The sequence below is a fragment of the Struthio camelus genome, chromosome 22, assembly GCF_040807025.1.
Source record: "Struthio camelus isolate bStrCam1 chromosome 22, bStrCam1.hap1, whole genome shotgun sequence".
Taxonomy (NCBI): Eukaryota; Metazoa; Chordata; class Aves; order Struthioniformes; family Struthionidae; genus Struthio; species Struthio camelus.
The window spans coordinates 1,815,468-1,833,370 of NC_090963.1; the positions used below are offsets into that span (position 1 = coordinate 1,815,468).

The following is a 17,903-nucleotide window of genomic DNA, read 5'->3' on the forward strand; positions in this document are numbered from 1 at the left end:
CCTAATGGAGGCCTCTGAGGATGCAACGCGAGAGGATAGCGCCCGTTAGCTAGCAGGACCCCCGTGCAGCGTGCCGTCTTGCTGCAGGCGAAGCCACAGCGGGAAGGGAGAGGAGGGGGTGTAATGCTTACAGTCCGTTCCCCCTCCCGGGGTGGGCGTCTCTGCTGGCACAGGGACACGCGCATCCCAGCCGAACCGGCCCCCCGAACCAGCTCCCTGGCTGAGGGCACCGCGACGCAGTTCACCTGCATGGGCTCGCACCTTTCCCGGCAGGCCTGCGCAAGAGCAGCTCGCCCAGGGACGCTGCCCAGGGCCCTGCTTGCATGCCCAGGGTGTCGTCGGCAGCCTGCATGCAGGCACAGAGCTCTGGGTCAGGGACGCTGGTCGCTGTGCCCACCAGCTCCTAGCCTGGGCATCCCACACTGTAGCTGAGCTGAGAGGGACTCAGCCCCCTACCAGCCCCCTCTGCGGCTCTTTCCGTCCCACCTAGGCAGGAGCATGACAGAAAGGGGAAGAGGGAAAGCTGCAGGCTTTGCCGGGTGCTGGGGCATCCTGGGGGACTCAGAGAGGATGCTAGCAGCATTGGTGGGTGGAAGAGCTAGAGCTGCAGCTCTGGCAAGCAAGAGAGGAAAAGTACAGGCAGTGCGAGCTGGGCAGCGCTGGCAGCCGGCGCTGCGGGAGCGGCGAGGAGCGCCCTGCTGATGCAGCAAAGGCGGCTCGCAGGGACGCTGAGTGATGGCTACGGCTAGGTGAGGGGAGCCGCAGGCCCTGGGAGCGAGGCAGGGGATGTGCCGAGATGGGAGGGGGAGCTGTGGATCTGCCGGCACTTGCTGATTGGGCTGGGGGGTGACGCCTCGGCGGAGCAGCTCGGCAGAGGCGCGCAGGGGTGGAGGGAGGTCTGTCGCCATTGCAGTGGTGCACGAGGGCTGCCTGGGGCAAAGAGCGGCCGCTGGAGGCCCTGAGAGGCACGGTCCCAGGCCCACAGCCAGAGTGGCAGGTCAGGCTGCGGCTGGAGCCTCCAGGATGCAGCAAGCAGGAGCGCAGGGACCTGTAACGCTGGGGACCTGCAATGGTAACACCCGTATCCTTGTGCAGGGAAGGGCCGTGGCAGGTGGAGGACTCATTCCTGGGATGTTCAGTGCGTGTGAAGTTTGCTTCCAAAAAGGTGGGAAAAATTGGGACTGCGCTGACCCAGTGCTCAGCGGCTCCCGCGCTGGCGGGAGAGCGGACGGGGGTTTCGTGCTGCCCGGGGTGCCACCTGCGCTCTCCGTCAGTCGCCCGGCCGCGGCTCAGAGACCTGGGGCAGCCTCTCCCGGCCGAATAGCTGCGTCGAGGCAGGGCTCCTGGCCGGCTGCCGGCTGGCGGTGCGCTCGCTGGAGCGAGCCGTGCCCTCCAGCACTCGGAGCCGCAGGTCGCCGGTCACGGCAGCCTAATAGAGCTGTCGCAGCCGGCGGCTCTCGCTGGCCCTCGGCAGGCTGCTCTCGGGAGACGTCTGCTGCCGCCGCCGCCGCCGGCCTGCGAAAGGCTGCGCTCTCCCGCGGCCCGGCCGCCGCGAGCGCCACGCCGGGTCCCCCCCCCGCCGTGTGCCAAGGGCATCGCACCGCAGCGGGCCCTGGGATTTTGGCAAGACGGCGGAGATGTCCGGCCCCGGGAGGGGTGTGGGGCCCGGGATGCGGCGGCTCAGCGGGGACTCCTCTTGCTGAGGCCAGCACAAAACCGCTGGGTCTGATTTCAAGCACCCTTTGCTGGGCTGCTGTCACCTCCTGGTGTGACAGGAAGCAAGGGCTCAAGGGCCCCATGGAGCTGGCCAGCTGTCACCGGAGCTATTCTGAGGGGGGACGGGGACCATGGCATCTCCGCCATGCCCGTTCCCCCGCGATGCTGCGTTTGCTCCCTGCTCTCTGCGTGGGCACAGCCCCCACCGTTGTGCCCCTGAGCCACGAAACACCAGCGGTCTCCGGTGTGCTCGGGCGCCGTCGCATCCTCGCGGGGTGGCCCTGGGGCCCGGTGCGCCCCCAGCGCCCACGTTTCGCTGCCGGGTGAGTGCCCTGCCGGAGCGGAGCTCACAGGGTTAAGCTGCTGCTCCCCGCGGTGGGCTCCCGCTTGCCTCCACGTGGATGCGGAGCGGGGCAGGGCCGAGCGGAGCCCGCCGCGCGCGCGGCTGCAGCCTCCCGGCACAGCGCAGCTGGTGCAGCACCAGCCCGGCGGCCCCGCAGCGCCCGCGGGAGCAGCCCCTCTGGCTGCGCGCAGGCCGCCGGCGCCCCGTGCCCCCCGGCCAGCCCCCGGCCCCCTCCCAGGCCGCCGCAGCCCGGGGTGCCCAGCTCCTGGAGCGGGGGAAGGCAGAGCCTCCCGCTCATGGAGGAGGTGGCAACGCTGGAGCAGAGCTTCCCATCAGCACCTTAGATTTACTGCAAGGTCCTCTGGCTGTGCCCTTTAAAGGAGAAGGCGGCCCGGCAGCCCGGGGGCCGGCAGCGGGCAGGAGGCGCTGGGAGCGATGCGACGCTCTGCAGGACAGCGCCGGGCTCGGAGCTGGGCGAGGCGCCGGGCCGCCGACAGCGGGTGAGTGCTTGGCTGCCTTTCCCGTTCTCCAGCGCCGCGGTCTGCCCCGCCGCCCCGGGAGCGATGCCTTCCGCTGTGCCTGCCCCGTCCGCCGGCGCAGAGCCGCCCTCCCGCTCCCTCTGGCCCCCGCCGGCAGAGCTGGCTGCTCCCCCGGGCAGGCGGGCTCCTCGCCCCCCTTCGCGGCCCGCGAAAGCAAGCCGCAGAGGAGGACCAGCGCCCAGCCCCTGCAGAGCCATCGGCAGGAAACTCCGAGCGGCGGGCTTGTGTCCCAGGAGAAAGTCTCGTCCGCGTCCGGCGCAGCCCGAGGCAGCCTCCGCCGGGCTCTCCCCGGCTCCCGCGCGCGCTGCTGCCGCCCTGCGCAGCCCTCTCCCTTCCCCGGGGCTGCGACAGCCCTTCCCCCTGCCCCTCTCCGTCCTCCCGCGAGGGGGGCCGCGGTGCCTCCTTGCCGGGGACGGTCCCCGAGGGGCCGCCGAGGGCTGGCGCTCGCCGCTCGCGAGGGCTGCAGCAGGGCTGCTGCCCCGAGGCAGCTGTGCTGACGGCTCGCCGCCCCCGGCCGTCCCGCCGGGAGCCGGTCGCTCGGAGCACGGCCTCGCCGGCAGGGCCCCTCGGGAGCCGGGCAGCTGGTGGGGGCAGCACGGGGGCAGCGGCCCGAGCCGCCCGCGCCGCCGGATGGCCGCGGCGGCCCAGCCGCACTGACGGGCGCGCTGAGTAGCGGCGCCCCAGCCGTGCCGCGCTGCTGCACGGGGGCATCGGCCTTTCTTTGCTGCAGGCAGGCGCGAAGGCAGAGCAGGGACGAGGGGCCCTGTCGGCCCCCCCCCCCAACACAAAAGCATCCAGGGCAAAGTTTGTTTTTTGTTGTTCTTTGCTTCGTTTGTTTTTAACTGTACAAAGAGCAATAAAAACATCCTACACTCGGGCTTTGGTGAAAACAATACCAGCAGTGTTTGGCAAACAACGCTCACCAGAAGGCGCCAACCCCAAACTACAGTCGTGACCGGTGGCAGCGCCTCCGGTCCATAAATATATATATGCATATGTAGAGCTTCTCTGTTGTGTACAGCTATGTACATACAGCAGCATTGGCAAGTTGCGATCCAAGGACAGTGCATGGCAGAAACGAAAGGCAGATGCAGGACTGGTCACGGGTGCAACAGTCAGAGGCCTTTGGCCACAAAATTGCCACGCTGGGGCCCACGCAGAACCGCTCGCGGCCCAGCTACGGGCAGGGGACGATCGCGGGAAGCCGGCCGTGCCGCCGGTTCTCCCCCGGCGCTGCTGGGGACAAGCGACCGGACGCGTGCGCGAGGGCGAAGGGGCGCGCGGGAGCCGGCAGCCCCCGCGGGAAGGCAGCGCGCCGCGGGGCAGACGGCGCGTCCCCACCGCCCGCGCGGGCGGCAGGCCGAGCGGGGCAGGGGCGCATGCAGGGCCCGCTCGGGAAGCGATGGGGGCCGAGCCGAGGGCTTTCCCCGGGCCACGCGGCGAGCCCGAGGCAGGCGGGTGATGGCGAGGAGCGCCGCTCCGTCCCCACGCTCCCGCCCGCGCCGCTGCTACCGCCTAAGCGCAGAGCTGGCGGGGCAGTGCCCGCGGCGGCGCGGGGGGAGCTGCCGCCAGCGGGGCAGGAGGGCGAGCAGGGGGCCGGGGGGCCGGCGCCCAGCGCGGCGGGCCCTGCGGCCGGGCGGGCTGGCAGTGCGTTGCCGTGGCAGTTACGAATCGGACTGAGTGTGCTCCGCAGGCAGGCGGAAGAGGCAGTTTTGGCGTCACGGGCCGCCTGGGGATGCGGGGAGCCGCCCTGCCTGCAGGCCTGGGGCTGAGCCGGCTCCTTCCCGGCAGGCGCCCGAGGCTCGTCTCCCTCCCAGCAGCCCTTCCTCCCCAGCGCCCTGCCCTCACTGCTCCCCACCAGCGTGGCTCGGCACGGCACGGCAGCAAAACGGTTTCCATTACAATTACCCACCCCAATGAAAAACAAGCACAAAAAGTCGACCCAGCCCCTCCGGCTGAGATGCTCAGGCCCAAATATAGCCCGAGATGCAGAAGGGTACATCCATTAGGCGCCGGGAGCCATTAACGGCTCCAAAAAGCAGCCGAAACAGAAACAACGCAGGGGCGGGTGGTCATTACCGGCCAGCGGCTGCTGAGCAGGCCGGGACAACCCCCACGGGGCGCAGGCTGCTTGTTGCAGCCCCCTCGGCGCGAGGAGGAGACAGGCCGCCGGCGGGGACCCTCGGGGTCAGGTACGCCAGCGCCCGCGCCCTGGGATCGAGGAGCGGCACGGAGGGCAAGCGGCGGCTGGCCGCAGCCCCCGGCTCTCTTGCTAGCGGGACGGGGTGCGAGACACCTAGACGCGGGGCTGCCCAGCTCCCCCCGGCACCGCCGGCTCCAGCGCTGGGCGCGCGGGGCCGGCCCGCGCCACCCTCGCCAGCCCTGCGCGTCGCCCGCCGCCGCGGCCCGGCTCGGGGGACCCGCTCTGTGCGCCCTGCTCCCGGCTGGGTTGGTTACTTGGATGGAGGGAGGGATGCTCTGCGGAGACGGAAATCCTTGCTCTGGGAAGCACACTGAGAGGGACACGCTGTACAGGGGTGGAGAGGCAAGGGCAGGCCGGGGGGTTACTTGGTGCCCTCGTCCGGGTTGCCTTCGCCGTCCGTCTTCCCTTCCTCCTCTGTCTTCTGGTCGTCGGTGTTCAGCCTCTGCTGCTTTTTCCGGCGCACGCATTTCACCACCATCAGCACCAGGATCACCACGGCCAGGAAGCCGCCGACGGAGGCACCCACGATGACAGCCACTGTCGAGTCGCGCTTGGGGGGATCTGAGGGACAGGGCGCGGGGTCAGGGCACGCGGTCCCTGGCCGAGGCAGCCAGATGCAGCCCACGGGAGCAGGAGCGAGCAGGAGCGAGCAGGCAGGGCTCGCTCCCGCCGGTGAGGAGAAGCCTGGCAGATGCAAGCCAGGGTGCAGGCAGGGCATGGGGCAGAGCAGAGAGCCAGCCTAGCCCCTCCATGGGTGCTGCTGGGACAGGGGACCGCTCTGCACTGACCTTCAGTGAGCACCTTGAGGCTGATGCTGGCGTGGCCCCGCTGCCGGTCCGGGGGGTTCAGGACGTAGCAGTTGTAGGTGCCCTCGTCCTCCAGCTGCACGTTGTTGAGGGTGAAGGACACGTCGTACTTGGTGGGGTTCCCGGTGAACTCCACCCGGTTCCCAAAGCGGTCCAGCTGCTTGTTCATGATCTTCATCCGGAACTGCAGGAACTGGGCAGCCCGGGCGGGAGAGGAGGTGGGACAGCGTTTGGCACCCGGAGCGCTCGCCTTCCCCCGCCAGGCACCCGTCCTCCCGTGCACGGCCCGAGCTGCGCCTCGCCCCGGGGCAGCGTAGCTCCCCAGCTATTGCCGGGGCCAGGGTCCTGCTCCCCGCTGCCCGTGCCGCGGACAGGGTGTCCTCGAGGCACAGCACTGCTGGGCCCCTCTCCCCGTTCAGGCCTGTCCATCCTGCCCTACCGCTGCGGCCGCCCTGGCCGCTAGTTCTTCACCCAGCTGGTTGCTACTTTTCCTCAAGGCAGAGGAGGGCCAGATAACAGGACCATGCATAAGGAGAGGGCTGGGGACCCAGAGGAACCCAAGCGACTGTTTCAAGCCAGTTAAGCTGGTCCCATAACCTCCCAGCAGGGCCCCAGCCCCAGAGAGACTCACCAGCTCCTCCGAGCAGTTCTTGCACGCCTGGTAGGTCCAGTTCAGGGAGAACTGCTTGTTCTCCACTTTGTAGCAGGAGTTGAAGGTGCAGGTGAGCTTCACGGAGGTGCCGTTCAGGGCGTTGATGATGGTGGGAGCCATGACCTCCATGCCCAGCCCCGTGGGCACTGCCGCAAGCATGGAGAGCAAGAGCGGAGATACAGAGAAGTTAGAAAGGGAGCACCTGCGGCTGGTCTCTGCCTCTCGCCCTGCACCCAGCCGGCCGAGCAGAGCCCCCGCTGGGACCTGGGATCGCCCCTCAGGCACGTCCTCACACGGACCGCGATGGCCGCCTGGCCTGGGCGCCACAGTAGCAGGGCCACAGGCTGGCCAGGACCGTGGTTCCCAGCACGCCAGCGACCGGGGACACGTGGGGAGCAGCCCCAGCGCTGGCACTGTCCCTGCGCTGGACAGAGAGAGGCCAGGCACAGAGCGCAGCTGCTCCGCAAGGGCTGACGGCCCCTCTCTGGCCTGCCTGGCCTGATGCAGCCCAGGGCTAAATTCTGCTGACTCCAGGCAAGCCCTGCTCCTTGCCACTTAAACGAGGCTTTCCTGCTGCAGAATCAATACCGCTGTGCAAAGGGCTGAATGCAGCATCAGCACGCAGGGCTCAGCGCCACGTCCGCTGGGAAATTTATGGCTGTGCTCATCAGATTTCATTCCAGGCAGGACGCGCTACAGCAGCAAGGGATGGGTCCTGCCAGCGCCAGCCTCTGGGAGCTGCAGGGGGAATGCAGATGCACCCGCTCCAAAATGGGACACATGCGAAGATCGAGGGCACTCGGAGCCCGCAGCCAGGGCCCTGCACCCCGACGGCAGCCCGGCTCGCCGTCTGGGAACGGCCCCGAGAGCGCCCGAAACGCGGCGCCCACGCACTGCAGGTCCTTCCCAGCCGGCGGAGGGCAGAGCGCACGCCGGAGACAGGTCGCCGGTGCAAGGAGCTGGCTGCACGCCCACGCCAGCAGGGTGAACCCGGAGGCGCGCAGGGGCCGAGCGCCTGGCAGCGCTGCTGGGAGCGGCAGCCCTGTCGAGGGGCCCCGTGGTACCCCGCGGGGTTAGCGACAGCCACGCTGGCAGCAGGTGCTTTTCAGGCCACCTCTCCTCTCCTCTCCTCCTCAGCTGCTGCTCCTTCCGCTCAGCCCTTCTGCCTGACGTGCTCCTCACCACCCCTCCCCGGGGCCGGGTTTGATGCCTGTGAAGGCAGGGGCTGCCACGCTGGCTAATTTGCTCAGGTGCAAACAGGGCAGGAACGGGGTCAAGCTCTGCAGCCAGGGAAAAGAGTCTTTTCCAAGGGGCAGATCTGGCTGGTTGGAGCCGCAGGTCTTGCAGCAAGGTGAGCACCAGCAGCATCCCTGAGCTGCCTCTCTGGGAGAGGACAGCGGCGCCCTCCAGGTGTGTCCCAGCCCCTGGAGACGGCTTCCCGCTCGTGCGCCCAGCTGGGTGCCCACAGCGAGCACTGCTGTGGCCTTGGCAGTGTCCCTGGGGTGCCCAGGGCTCTGCAGCGGGCGAGAGGCCACCAGGGGCTCCTTGAGCACCCCCAGCTCTGCAGAGGCAGGCCAGTCCTGGCCAGGCTTGGCACAGACACCCGGTACGGCGGGATCACACCGCAGCAGAGGGCCCAGCACACGTGATGGGTGCATGCCCTGGGAGCACCCGCGTCCGTGGGCGTTGCCCCGGGGGCAGCAGGAGCAGGGGGCAAAGCCGGGGGGAAAGGAACCCTTGGACTCCCCGGGACTGGCCGCCCCAAACGCTGCTCTGCACGCTCCCAAATGCTCTGTCACACTGCAGCCTGCAGCCGAGGGCTCGGGAGGTAAAACCACAGGCAGCCGCTGAAAGAGCGCGCGCTGGGCTTTCCCCCCTGCGCTGCGCGACCCTCTCCCAAAGCACGGGCAGCCCACCGGGCGCTCCAGCACCGCCCGAGCGCCGTGCCGTCCCGCTTCCCAAGCCGCACAGCCCCAAAGCCGCTGACACAGGCGCCCCGCCGCGCGGCCCCCGCCCCAGCAGCGCCGCCTCGCCGGCCCGGCGGGCGCGATGCGCAGCCTGCCTCGAGGGAAGCCGCGGGCACCGTGGCCGGCAGGTGCACCAGCTGCACCCCGTCCGCGCGGCGCCTCGGGGCCGGCAGCGGGCAGGGGGCTCCTGGCCGGCGAGGCGGCTCCCGCCCGGCCGGGCGCTCTGCCCCGGCGGCCGTGCGCATGCAAGGGGGCCAGTCGGCACTTACCCAGCGAGAGGAGCAAGCTGAGGCCAGTGAGGCTCAAGGTGGGCTGCGGGAGCCGAGCTTCCGGGCTCATTGTCAAGGACTTTTGGGTGTGGAGAGGACTTGGTGGTGGTGTGGATTTTGGTGGTGGTGGTTTGCTTTTTTCGAACGCCCGGGGCTATTTCCAGGTGACATATAACATTAGAGCTGCCTTATTTCCACAGCCCAATATGGCCGGCTGGAGCGGTGCTGGATTTAAAAAATCAGTAAATGCTATGGTTGGTGGATTTCAGCAGAGGAAGCGGGAGGGCAGAAAAATTTCCCTCGAACAGAAGGCGAACGCTCCCGGCTGCCTCCTGCTCCGGGGGCTGGAGCGGGCTGGGGCAGAGCGGTGCCAGGTGGCTCGCCGGGGCCGAGCGGCTCCCGCAGCAGCCGGGCGAGCCGAGCAGCACCTTCCCGCAGGGGTTTGCTCCGGCCGTGCAAACTCGCCTCTGGACCGAGCAGCGGGCCGGGCCCCGCTTCGCCCTGGCAGCCCAGGGCCCCTCCGCGCGCCCGCAGCACGTGCCTGGCCCCCACGGCTCGCCCGCGCCCCAGCGGCCCCCGGCCTCATTGGGGCCGCGCTCGGCTCCGCCGGAGGCTGCCCCGGCACCGCCGACCCTTCCCCAGCAGCGCGTTGTCCGAGGGCAACCAGCCAGCCCGCCCTTCCTCCAGCCCATGGGAAGGGGAGGCTCTGCCCCACCGTAACAGGGCTGGGGAAGGCCTTTGGTCCCCTTCACACCTTGGGTGTCTCACACTCGCCAAGGAAAGCTTGGGGCCACGGACCCCCAACCTGCACCCAGGCTGCAGCGGCTGGCGCAGGAGGGAGATCACGTGCAACCCCACGCAGATGAGAGAGCCGCTGACCCCAGCCGCTCGGCCGGCTACTTCCAGCCCGGCGGCCCACAGTCAGCAGGGTGCTGCAGCTCTCCGTGGCAGCACCAGCAAGGGGAAAGGCGAGGGGTGTCCTGGGGCCAGAGCACACCCAGCACCCCGCACGAGAGCCCTGGGGAGCAAGGGAGGGGGCAAGGGCAAGAAGGAGGCAGGAGGGGCACAGGGGTGCTCCGCTCCCTGAGCAGCTCGGGGAGGCGAAGCCAGGCAGCCGGGAGCAAAGGCATCGGAGAAGCGCCGGGGCATCCTGGCGTGCAGCGAGCGCGGGCAACCCACACAGCAGATGCACTAACCGCACGGCACGGGGGCTCCCAGCCGTCCCGGGCAGCCCGAGCCCGGTCTGTGCAGCTGGAGCGGCCCCACGTCGCTGCTAAGGCACCGGCGGTCGCACGCAATCCCCCGACAGCCCTTGGACGGCTCCGTTTGCTGCATCCCCCTGTCATACCCGTACTTCGCCTCGCTGAGGAAAAGAGAGTGCGGTGTCAACGTGAAACCAAGGACTGCAGCCCCGAGCAGCCGGTGCTGCAGTCTCCCACGAGCAGAGCAGAGCAGAGCGGAGCCAGCCGGGGGGAGGTGGTCCCTGGCAGCTCCCATCTCTGCACCTGCAAGTGTCAAACATCTATATATAGTGCCAGGAGGTGGGCCAGCACATGCCAAGGCGGCAGCGCCAGGGGCCGGGGGGTGCTGGGCTCCCCCGGCCACGGCAGCGAGTCCCAGGTACGGGCTGCAGGCGGGGGCGAGCGCCCACCCAGGGCAGCTGGTGCAGGGGACACGCGTGAGCCTGCACGCGTGCAGGGAGCAGCAGGCGGGCGCAGCGCAGCCCAGCGGTCCGCGCCCGCTGCAGAGGGACCCCCGGCACGGCCCGTTTGGCCTGGCTGCTCACCGGAGCCAGTGGGGCTGTCACGGGCTGCATGCAAGGCCAGCACGTGGGTGCAGGTGCTCCCAGGCCCTGGGCCAAGCAGTTTTTGGCACACTTGAGCTTCACACATCTCAGCAGCAAGTAAAAGGAAGCCAGGAAGAGGGCAGGCTCCCCGGGCCTCAGTGGAGTTTTATTATCTTCAGGAGATATCACTGGCACGTCTGCACTGCTCCCGCGGCATCTCCCCCTCCCTCCCCTCCCAGGCTCTCCTTGGAGATGGTTTTCACAGGACCTGGAGCTGCATGGACCAGGATCAAAGCTGGAAAGCAGAGGCTGTGCCCCCACTGCGGGGACCGGGAGAGGAAAGCCAGAGACAGCTCCCTTGGTCCCCCTGCAGATAACTGGGACGGGACATGCCCCAGTAGCAGCTGTGGCATGGAGCAAATAGCAAAGTAACATCAGTTCTTAGGGGAAGGGCCGGCAGCAGCATGATGCTGGCCTGCCCATCGGACCAAGGATGTCTTGCATACACCCTACTGGTTAAAGGGTTTACAGGCTGCCGCGGGGCTGTTTGTCCCCCTCGGAAGCAGACGGGGGTGCCTCTGGTGGTCTGTCGTGCGGTTGCTTGCTTTCCCCATCATCCTGTCTCTTCCCTTCCATCCATTCTGCTGGGATCACCCTCCTCGTCAGCTCCACGTAAACGCCGTTCTCACGGAAGAAAGAGGGGTGCTGCGAGGAGCAAGGCACAGGCTGCGCTGCGCTCGGCAGGCAGCAGGGCCCGGCTGGAGCGGGCAGGACGCTGCCGTCTGGCCAGGGAAGCGGGGGCTCAGGCCCTGCCCGCCAGCACCCTGGGCGAGGCGAGGCGGGGGGTCGCGGCAGCCCTCCAGCTGCCGGCAGCCTGCCCGCGCCTGCCCCGGCTCGGGGCGCCTGCCCCGGCTCCTCACCATGGTTATGTAGGTCTCCTCCGCTCTCCTCTTCTTGCCCGTATCCTGCTCAGCCTTGGGTGCCCCAGCTCCAGGGATTGAGGAGTAAAATCCTTCCTGTCAGGGGGAGGTCAGGACGTTTGGGACCGAGCAGTTGCCAAACGCACAGGGGCCTTCCCGCCCAGTCACCGGACCAGCACGGAGAGCCCCCGGCTAACAGTCACGCGCCGCTCGGCCAGCCTGGGATTCCCTCCCTGAGCCTCCCCCAGGCCTGTGTCCCATGCTACCCCACGCCAGTAACCCCTCTGCGGCCCAGGACACACAGCCTTAGCTTGTCACAAGGCAAGCCACAGCCACCCCGTGTGAGGATAAGTCAGGCCTCGGCCCCAGGGACAGGCTGCAGCCCCAGGACGCCACCTCCCTCTGGCAGGCACCCGGCTGCGTTAGCTCACTGCTCCACCAACACCTCCTCTTAAGTGTGAGCCGAGCGCGCCGACAGCGGGACGGGGGCTCATTCCAACCACCACCCACGCAGAGCCGGCGGCGCGGCGAGGAGTGCGCCGGGGCCCTCGCTGGGGTGGCTGGCCACACGTGGGCATGGCCCGCTGCGTGCACAGGCGCGCGCGCTCAGCGCCTGCCCGCGCTCCTGCGCTTCCCATCCCTCCCTTTCTCTTGCCTCTCCTCCCGCCCCTCGTTCCTGGCTGCCGCGGAGGCGTCCCGCACACCTCCACTGGGCTCAGCCCGCTCTGCCTGAGCTCCTACCTCTGCTTTGCTCTCGCTGCCGCCGCCGCCTCTAGTCCTCTCTAGGGCAGAGTTGGCTGCAGACCTGGAGGGAAGGCAACGGTGGTGGTGGCTCTGGCGGGAGGCGACTCCTGCTCCTCCTGTGCCTGACCTCCCTCTCCTGGGACACCGGAGTGCCTGCACATGTGTGCTGCCCCGGTCGTCCCTACTTTGCCTCTGTCCTGCGGACCTGCAACGCCCAGAGCAGGGCCCCCCCGGCCTCCCCCCCTAGGCAGCGTGCAGGTCTCCAGAAGCAGTGGGAAGCCCAGGAGGTTTGGGAGCAAAGGGGAGACAGGCCAGGGCAGCGTGACACTAGAGGGCAGCAGGAGCCAGAGCCCTGCTTTGCAGAAGCGGGATGAGCTGGCAGAGATGAAGCCTCTGGTTCCCACAGCTCCAGCCCCGACGTGGGGCAGCCAGTGGGCTCAGGGCGGTGCTAGGTCGGGGGCAACGGGTGCAGGAGGGATCCAGGGAGATGCTTTGCTCAGCCCTGTAAGCTCCTTGCTAGCTAGCAGTGGTACCTCTTCCTCAGGCTGAGTCCTGCCAGGAAAGCCAGCACAATGGCCACGCAGCAGCAGCCCACTATCACGCTCCAAAATCCAGTGTTCCCCGGGACCGCAGACTCCTGGGCACCCACTGTTCCTTCTGGGGAGATACAAGGCAAGCAGATACACGGACCCCAGCCCTACCATGGGGCAATTGTGGTGGCAGGGCTGAAAGCCTCCCCGAGCCCCTGCAGGAGTGGCCCCGTCCCTCCCCTGCATCGCAGGGCCTGTGGGGGCTGAGCAGGCAGATGGGAGAGGGGCACGTACTTCTCTGTGCCACGGGGCTGACGTGCAGCACCGTGTGGTTCTTGAAGATGCTGCTCCACTGCTGCAGCCGGATCTCGCACACGTATGTGCCGCTGTCGTTCACCTGCACGTCCTGCAGCTGGATGGAGCCATCCCAGCGGGAGATGTCCCCCTGCCACTGTACCCGGTCCCGGAAAGGGCCTACAGGGATGCTACGGTTGCTGTAGTAATAAAACACCATCTCCTCCTGCCAGGGCACAGATGGCATCAGGTGAAAGGAGCCTGGGGGACAGGAAACTGCCCCGTGCATGTTCCTTGCGCGAGAGCCCTCTGATCTGCTCTCCCTCCCTCTGCCCTCATCGAGCGCTCCCTGTGCACGAGAGAGCCTCTTTCATTCCCACGTGGTCTGTGGAAAGCCCCAAGACACCCTGCCAAGTGCTGTGGGGCCACGGAGAGTGCATGGAGGTACACAGCCACCAGATAGGGGTCTTCCCTGCTTCATGACCCAGGCCAGGGGGGCTTCCCCACAGCCTCCTGAGAGCAGCAGCGGTAGCTTGCTCAGTCTCCCTACCCTGCCACCTGCCTCTGCATCCAGCCTGCGGCTGCTCCTGACTCACCTTCTGTGTGCCAGCTCCTGGCATGCGCAGCCAGTCCACTTTCGCCATGGTCCAGCCCTTGGCCACCGAGTCAAGGAAGCGGCACTGCAGCAGGACGGAGTCCCCGGAGCAGGCTTGGAGCTGAGGCTGCACGAAGACCCAGCCAGCTGACCCGCTGCATCTCTCTGCCAGGGACAAGGAGAGCAGGATGAGTCCAGGGAGGACGAGCAGATGCAGCCTGCCCATCCCCATGGATCCGTCTTCTCCAGAAGAGCCTGGGAGCAAGGGGAATGTCCAGTCTGGAGCACAATGGGGAGGCCCTGCTCCCTGTATGGGCAAAGCCTCTCCCCGAGCCCTGCTCTTGGCCTGTCTGAGATGCGGGGCAGCTCATCCTCCCACTGCCTGAGCGAGCACAGCAACCGAGGCTGCTGCGCTCACTGAACAAGCTACACTGAACAAGCTACACAGAAGAGAGGGAAGCCACCTCAGGACTCATAGCACAGCCCCAGCCCTTTGCGTCTCGGAGCCAAAGGCTGTGGGCTCTCGCAGGGTTATTCTTGTGAGTCACTGGCTGGGAGAACCAGCGCTGCTGTCATCTCATCAGGCCAGAGGCAATTCAACCTCTTCACATGAATTTCAGTTCCTCCTTTCACAACCTGTCCGTTTGGCTTCCTTACTTCTTGCTCACAGGCTCCCGACCTAGGCCGGAGACTTGTCTGGCCGCATAACTACTGCTGAAGGTTTCTGGAGAAGCCAGTCAGGGGAAACAGACAGAGGAACACCAAAGAGCAGGCAGCTGACACAGCCTGCACGAAGCGGCTGCCGAGACAAGGGGCCAGAAAGCACGCAGCAGGAAGGGGAAGCAGTAGGGCTGAAAAGGCCCCTGTGGTTCACCAGCACAAACCCTCCATGCCCCAAAGTCTGTGCAGTCAAAATGGCAGCAGAGGGATGCAGCTGCTTGCCTGGAAAAGCAGGGCAGAGCAGAGCCCTTGAGAGGACAAAAAGACTGCAGACGGCAGGAAGGGAAAGAAAGCACTGGCAAAACCTAGCAGAGAAAGCAGCAGGATCTCTGGCCCTTGTTTGGCAAGAACCTGGCGAGCTGATTCGGAGGTAGCTGCGCAGCCAGGTAGATGTTTCCTGGTGTCTTAGCCACTCTGTTCAGTTCTTCCACAAGCCACTGAGGGCTGGGCCCTGACAAAGCACCCGGGAAATATTGAATGCAAAGTGCTACAGCTTCCCAAACTGGTTTCTTTGGGCTTGACCAGGTGTGGAGCCTAGCTGAAGAACATGCCAACGGAGGAGCCTAAGGGAGCCGGTTGCCTTGAGCAGAGCCCAAATCAATACCTTGGAAGCCTTTCCCTGCATTTAGGCTTGGCAAAGCAGTTCTAGTCCTTCCTGAGCCTGGGAGCCAAGGGCAGGTCTCCACGCAAGGACATTCTTGCAATTCAAGGCCTAGTAGGTCCCCAGGAGCAGGCTCAACGCTCCCAGGCCTGGGTGCCTGCAAATCCCCAATAGTAGCTTTTCCGCCAGAGAGATTCTCACAGCAGAAAGGGAGGGACTGGATAGGTCCTTCAGCAAAAGCAGAGGGGAAAGCAGGCAAGGTGGATAAAACCACCCAAACAACTTACAGCTTACCGAGCAATGTCAGCACCAGAGGCAGGGTCAGCAATACCTTCATCTTACTCTAAAAAAGAACAGCAGAGGGGACGCACGCATCAGCTTTCCCTGGGGAAGGACACCAGCTGCTCGCAACTGAGTTGAACCCCAAAGTCAATAAAAGACTTTCTTCTGTTCTTTGGAGAGGAATACAACCTGTGCTTCCCTGGATATTCAGCCTCTTGAAGTTAGCCCCACAAAGCGCAGTTCACAGCTGGGAGCCTGAAACAGTGAAGTAGAGAAGTCAGATATATGGTTTGAGACTGCTGTGAGCCCTCGAAAGGAAGAGAGAGAGGGGAGGGCTCAGCCTGAAACATCTTTGCATTTCCCCCAACTAATGAAACTTTCCGGTGGTTTGAGGGTCGAGCCTCTGGCTGGCGAACTGAGACATTTAGAGAGGTTAACTCTCCTCAGACAACAATGGGATGTTTTTTCTATTGCACGCACAAAGGAGTTTGGCTACAGACCCTAAAAACACAGGCCCCTCATCCTGGACATAATTTCCCTGCTTCAGGGTACTGCGTACGGTGGAAACTTCTGCTTGAACCCTCCAGGGTCTGTTCAGACAGGGCCGTCTTTGATCACTGCATGCAGTTTGACCTGCTGCACGTTTCTGTAAAAATAAAAGCTGGCATCTTCTTTCTACAGATGGTAGAGATGTCCTGAAGCCCAAGGAAGAACTGTCTGTCATTATTGGGAGTAGGCTAGCCGGTGCTCATGCATGGATTACAGGAAATGAAAAGCGAGAGCCCTGCTTGCTGGGTTTTTGCTCCATGACTCAAAGCTAGGCCGGTTCAAAATTGGTTTAACATATTTAAGGACAAAACGGCATTGAGAGAAGTCCTCCAGCTTGGAGAACCTGCACATGTTACTGCTGAATCTGAGGCTGGCATTACCAGCACATATTTTCTAATACAGGCATGTCTGCTGCAAGAATAGAAAGACGACAAGAGAAGAATTATTTTTTAGAAATCCTGTTACCTTCTCTCATTTTTCCTCCACTGTGCAAGCCAGAAGCCCTCTAGAGCAGCTTCAGTAACAGCTTGGAATAGGAAAAGGTCACAGATACTAATCCCCAGGAAACAGCCATTAAAGAAAGGTGTGCAGGTGAATACAGAAGGTAAACATCTGTCACGTTTATTTCTATCATTCTCAGAGATCCACTACTCCCTTCAGCACTGTGGAGCAGAAAGCCACAGAGACAAACCTGTAGTCTTGGGATTCCAAGTTTCCCGAAGCAGCACTTGCATCCGTTGTGCTTCACACGGAACGAATGGTGAAAACACCACTGCGTGCAAACGGGCAGCACAGGCAGCAGGGTGTGAGAGGGGACGCACCAGCTCGGTGCACGTGCAATGCAAAAGCTAACGTGGATCAACGCAGAGCCAGCAGGGAGCGGGGAATGCCTCCTCCCCACCACTGGCGGTGGTGCTTCCATCTCTTTTTGTGGCCAGACACGTTTGCTAATACCTTTTTCTTTCCAAACGCGTTTTTCTCAGTGGGGCAAGCTCAGAAACACCCTTACAGCTCAGGCAGGGATTCTAGCCCCAGCAGCAGCTGCTGGGGGATGCACAAGTCTGTTCCAGACTGAGAAAGAGTCACAGAGCCTTTTCAGTAAGCATATGGCTTTCTGGCCTACAGTCCATGACATAAAGCCACCGCTACCTTTCATCAGCCTCCCCTTTTCACACACAAAATCCTGAAAAGTGGCCCCAAGCCTGCTGCGAGTCTCTCAAATCTGTTTTTCAAAAGCAAGAACTGTTTGGGGGTTGGGGTTTTTGGAGGCGGAGGGGAAAGAGGTATGTGGTTTGAATATGCTGTTTGCATTTCTGCCATGACACAAGTTACTGTACAACCCATGCTTGCTCTGAATATAGCGCACACATGACCTACAAACATAGCAGAACTCATGCTCAGCTCCAAAGCTCTCGACTGCTGCAGCCTATCTCAGAGCTATAGCTTCCCAGGACCACTCCTTTTCCAGGTTCAAAATAGGAGCCAGCTTTCAGTACCAGAAGCCCCCCCTGGGATATTTACCCCCCACAATTTCCAAAGCTCTCTACACTCAAGCTACTGACTTATACAGAGGCTCTGACCCTTACTTATCATCAAATCCTTTCCGGACTTACTGCCCTATTTCTCAGAATAAATCCTCGTCCTGCCTTGGAGCATGTGTTTGCAGGGTCTCCTTTTGCGGCATGCCTCGGTCAACGGGTGCATCGTGCGCATCAGCTGAAGGCAGCACCCACTCACCAAGGCTGCTATAGTTAATACAATATAGACATTTCTGAATCCCTCCATAGGACAACTACCTTTTCTAAATGGATTGAAAACGAAATATGCAGACATGCCGCCTTTACGCTTTCCTACTTTTGCACATGGAATCTGAACTCTGAGCACTTCTATGCCTCCCTCATTCTTTTCAGGAAAAAGAAAAAAAAAAAAAGGTAAACATTATAGCAAACAACACTCACCCTGTGTGGCTTGAGGCAGAGAGCTTGCGTCTTGCATGAAGGGCTCTTCAGTGACTAATTCAGAGACTCCGAATGATTCAGATACTAAATCTTCTTGAGGCTGTGCATGCAAGACATTTAAAAGTTAGCAGCCTTTGGTTTCAGGGCTCTTACTTCAGGTTCAGTTTGTTGGTCACTTTTAACTTGCAAGCGGAAGTTGAGAGCTAGACCAGGGTACTGACAAATCAGGAGGCAGAAGAGGCTAGTGCAAAGAGATGAGGAGAATTACACGATTATGTATGCCTGAGCGCAGATAATAGGTGTGCAGCTTCATAACGAGAAGACGTTCTTCACAGGTGCAAGATATGGCCCAGGTCCAGTCCGTTGCTTGCCACAGACAGATCTGATCAGTCATTATGTAACAAGTCACGAAGGGAGAGATTCTTGGCA

The 17,903-nt window shown here is 64.0% G+C and overlaps 2 protein-coding genes across 8 annotated transcripts; both read right to left on the reverse strand.

The window, feature by feature from the left end:
- Positions 1 to 3,409: 3,409 nt before the first annotated feature.
- Positions 3,410 to 9,831, reverse strand: SCN2B (sodium voltage-gated channel beta subunit 2). Its single transcript, XM_068916973.1, has 5 exons — positions 9,692 to 9,831; positions 8,496 to 8,720; positions 6,239 to 6,405; positions 5,590 to 5,800; positions 3,410 to 5,362 (listed from the first exon to the last, which is right to left on the reverse strand). Exons 2-5 carry the CDS (start codon positions 8,563 to 8,565, stop codon positions 5,163 to 5,165), a joined length of 648 nt encoding a protein of 215 aa, XP_068773074.1. The 5' UTR covers positions 8,566 to 8,720; positions 9,692 to 9,831; the 3' UTR covers positions 3,410 to 5,162.
- A 563-nt stretch (positions 9,832 to 10,394) lies between these two features.
- On the reverse strand, positions 10,395 to 17,858 carry JAML (junction adhesion molecule like). 7 transcript variants are annotated; one of them, XM_068916966.1, is made up of 9 exons: positions 17,475 to 17,858; positions 15,157 to 15,222; positions 14,980 to 15,028; positions 13,366 to 13,529; positions 12,770 to 12,995; positions 12,479 to 12,602; positions 11,943 to 12,006; positions 11,202 to 11,297; positions 10,395 to 10,986 (listed from the first exon to the last, which is right to left on the reverse strand). In XM_068916966.1, exons 3-9 carry the CDS (start codon positions 15,020 to 15,022, stop codon positions 10,807 to 10,809), a joined length of 897 nt encoding a protein of 298 aa, XP_068773067.1. In that variant the 5' UTR covers positions 15,023 to 15,028; positions 15,157 to 15,222; positions 17,475 to 17,858; the 3' UTR covers positions 10,395 to 10,806. The 7 variants fall into 7 exon arrangements, with proteins under 7 accessions (XP_068773067.1, XP_068773072.1, XP_068773073.1 ...); XM_068916967.1 differs by having other exon boundaries at positions 10,806 to 11,105; positions 17,475 to 17,673; XM_068916968.1 differs by having other exon boundaries at positions 10,806 to 11,063; positions 17,475 to 17,672.
- Positions 17,859 to 17,903: the final 45 nt, after the last annotated feature.

Bases quoted from the DNA above. Each gene is read 5' to 3' on its own strand.
- JAML (XM_068916966.1), bottom strand. From the start codon at position 15,022: ATGAAGGTATTGCTGACCCTGCCTCTGGTGCTGACATTGCTCG. The intron at 12,996-13,365 runs GTGAGTCAGGAG...GTGCCCTGGCAG, and splicing joins CAGGAGCTGGCACACAGAAG to GAGGAGATGGTGTTTTATTA. The intron at 11,298-11,942 runs GTAGGAGCTCAG...TCCCCCTGACAG, and splicing joins GCAGCGAGAGCAAAGCAGAG to GAAGGATTTTACTCCTCAAT.
- SCN2B (XM_068916973.1), bottom strand. From the start codon at position 8,565: ATGAGCCCGGAAGCTCGGCTCCCGCAGCCCACCTTGAGCCTCACTGGC. The intron at 5,801-6,238 runs GTGAGTCTCTCT...CGGGCTGCCCAG, and splicing joins AGAACTGCTCGGAGGAGCTG to TTCCTGCAGTTCCGGATGAA. The intron at 5,363-5,589 runs GTCAGTGCAGAG...CCTGTCCCTCAG, and splicing joins CCTCAAGGTGCTCACTGAAG to ATCCCCCCAAGCGCGACTCG.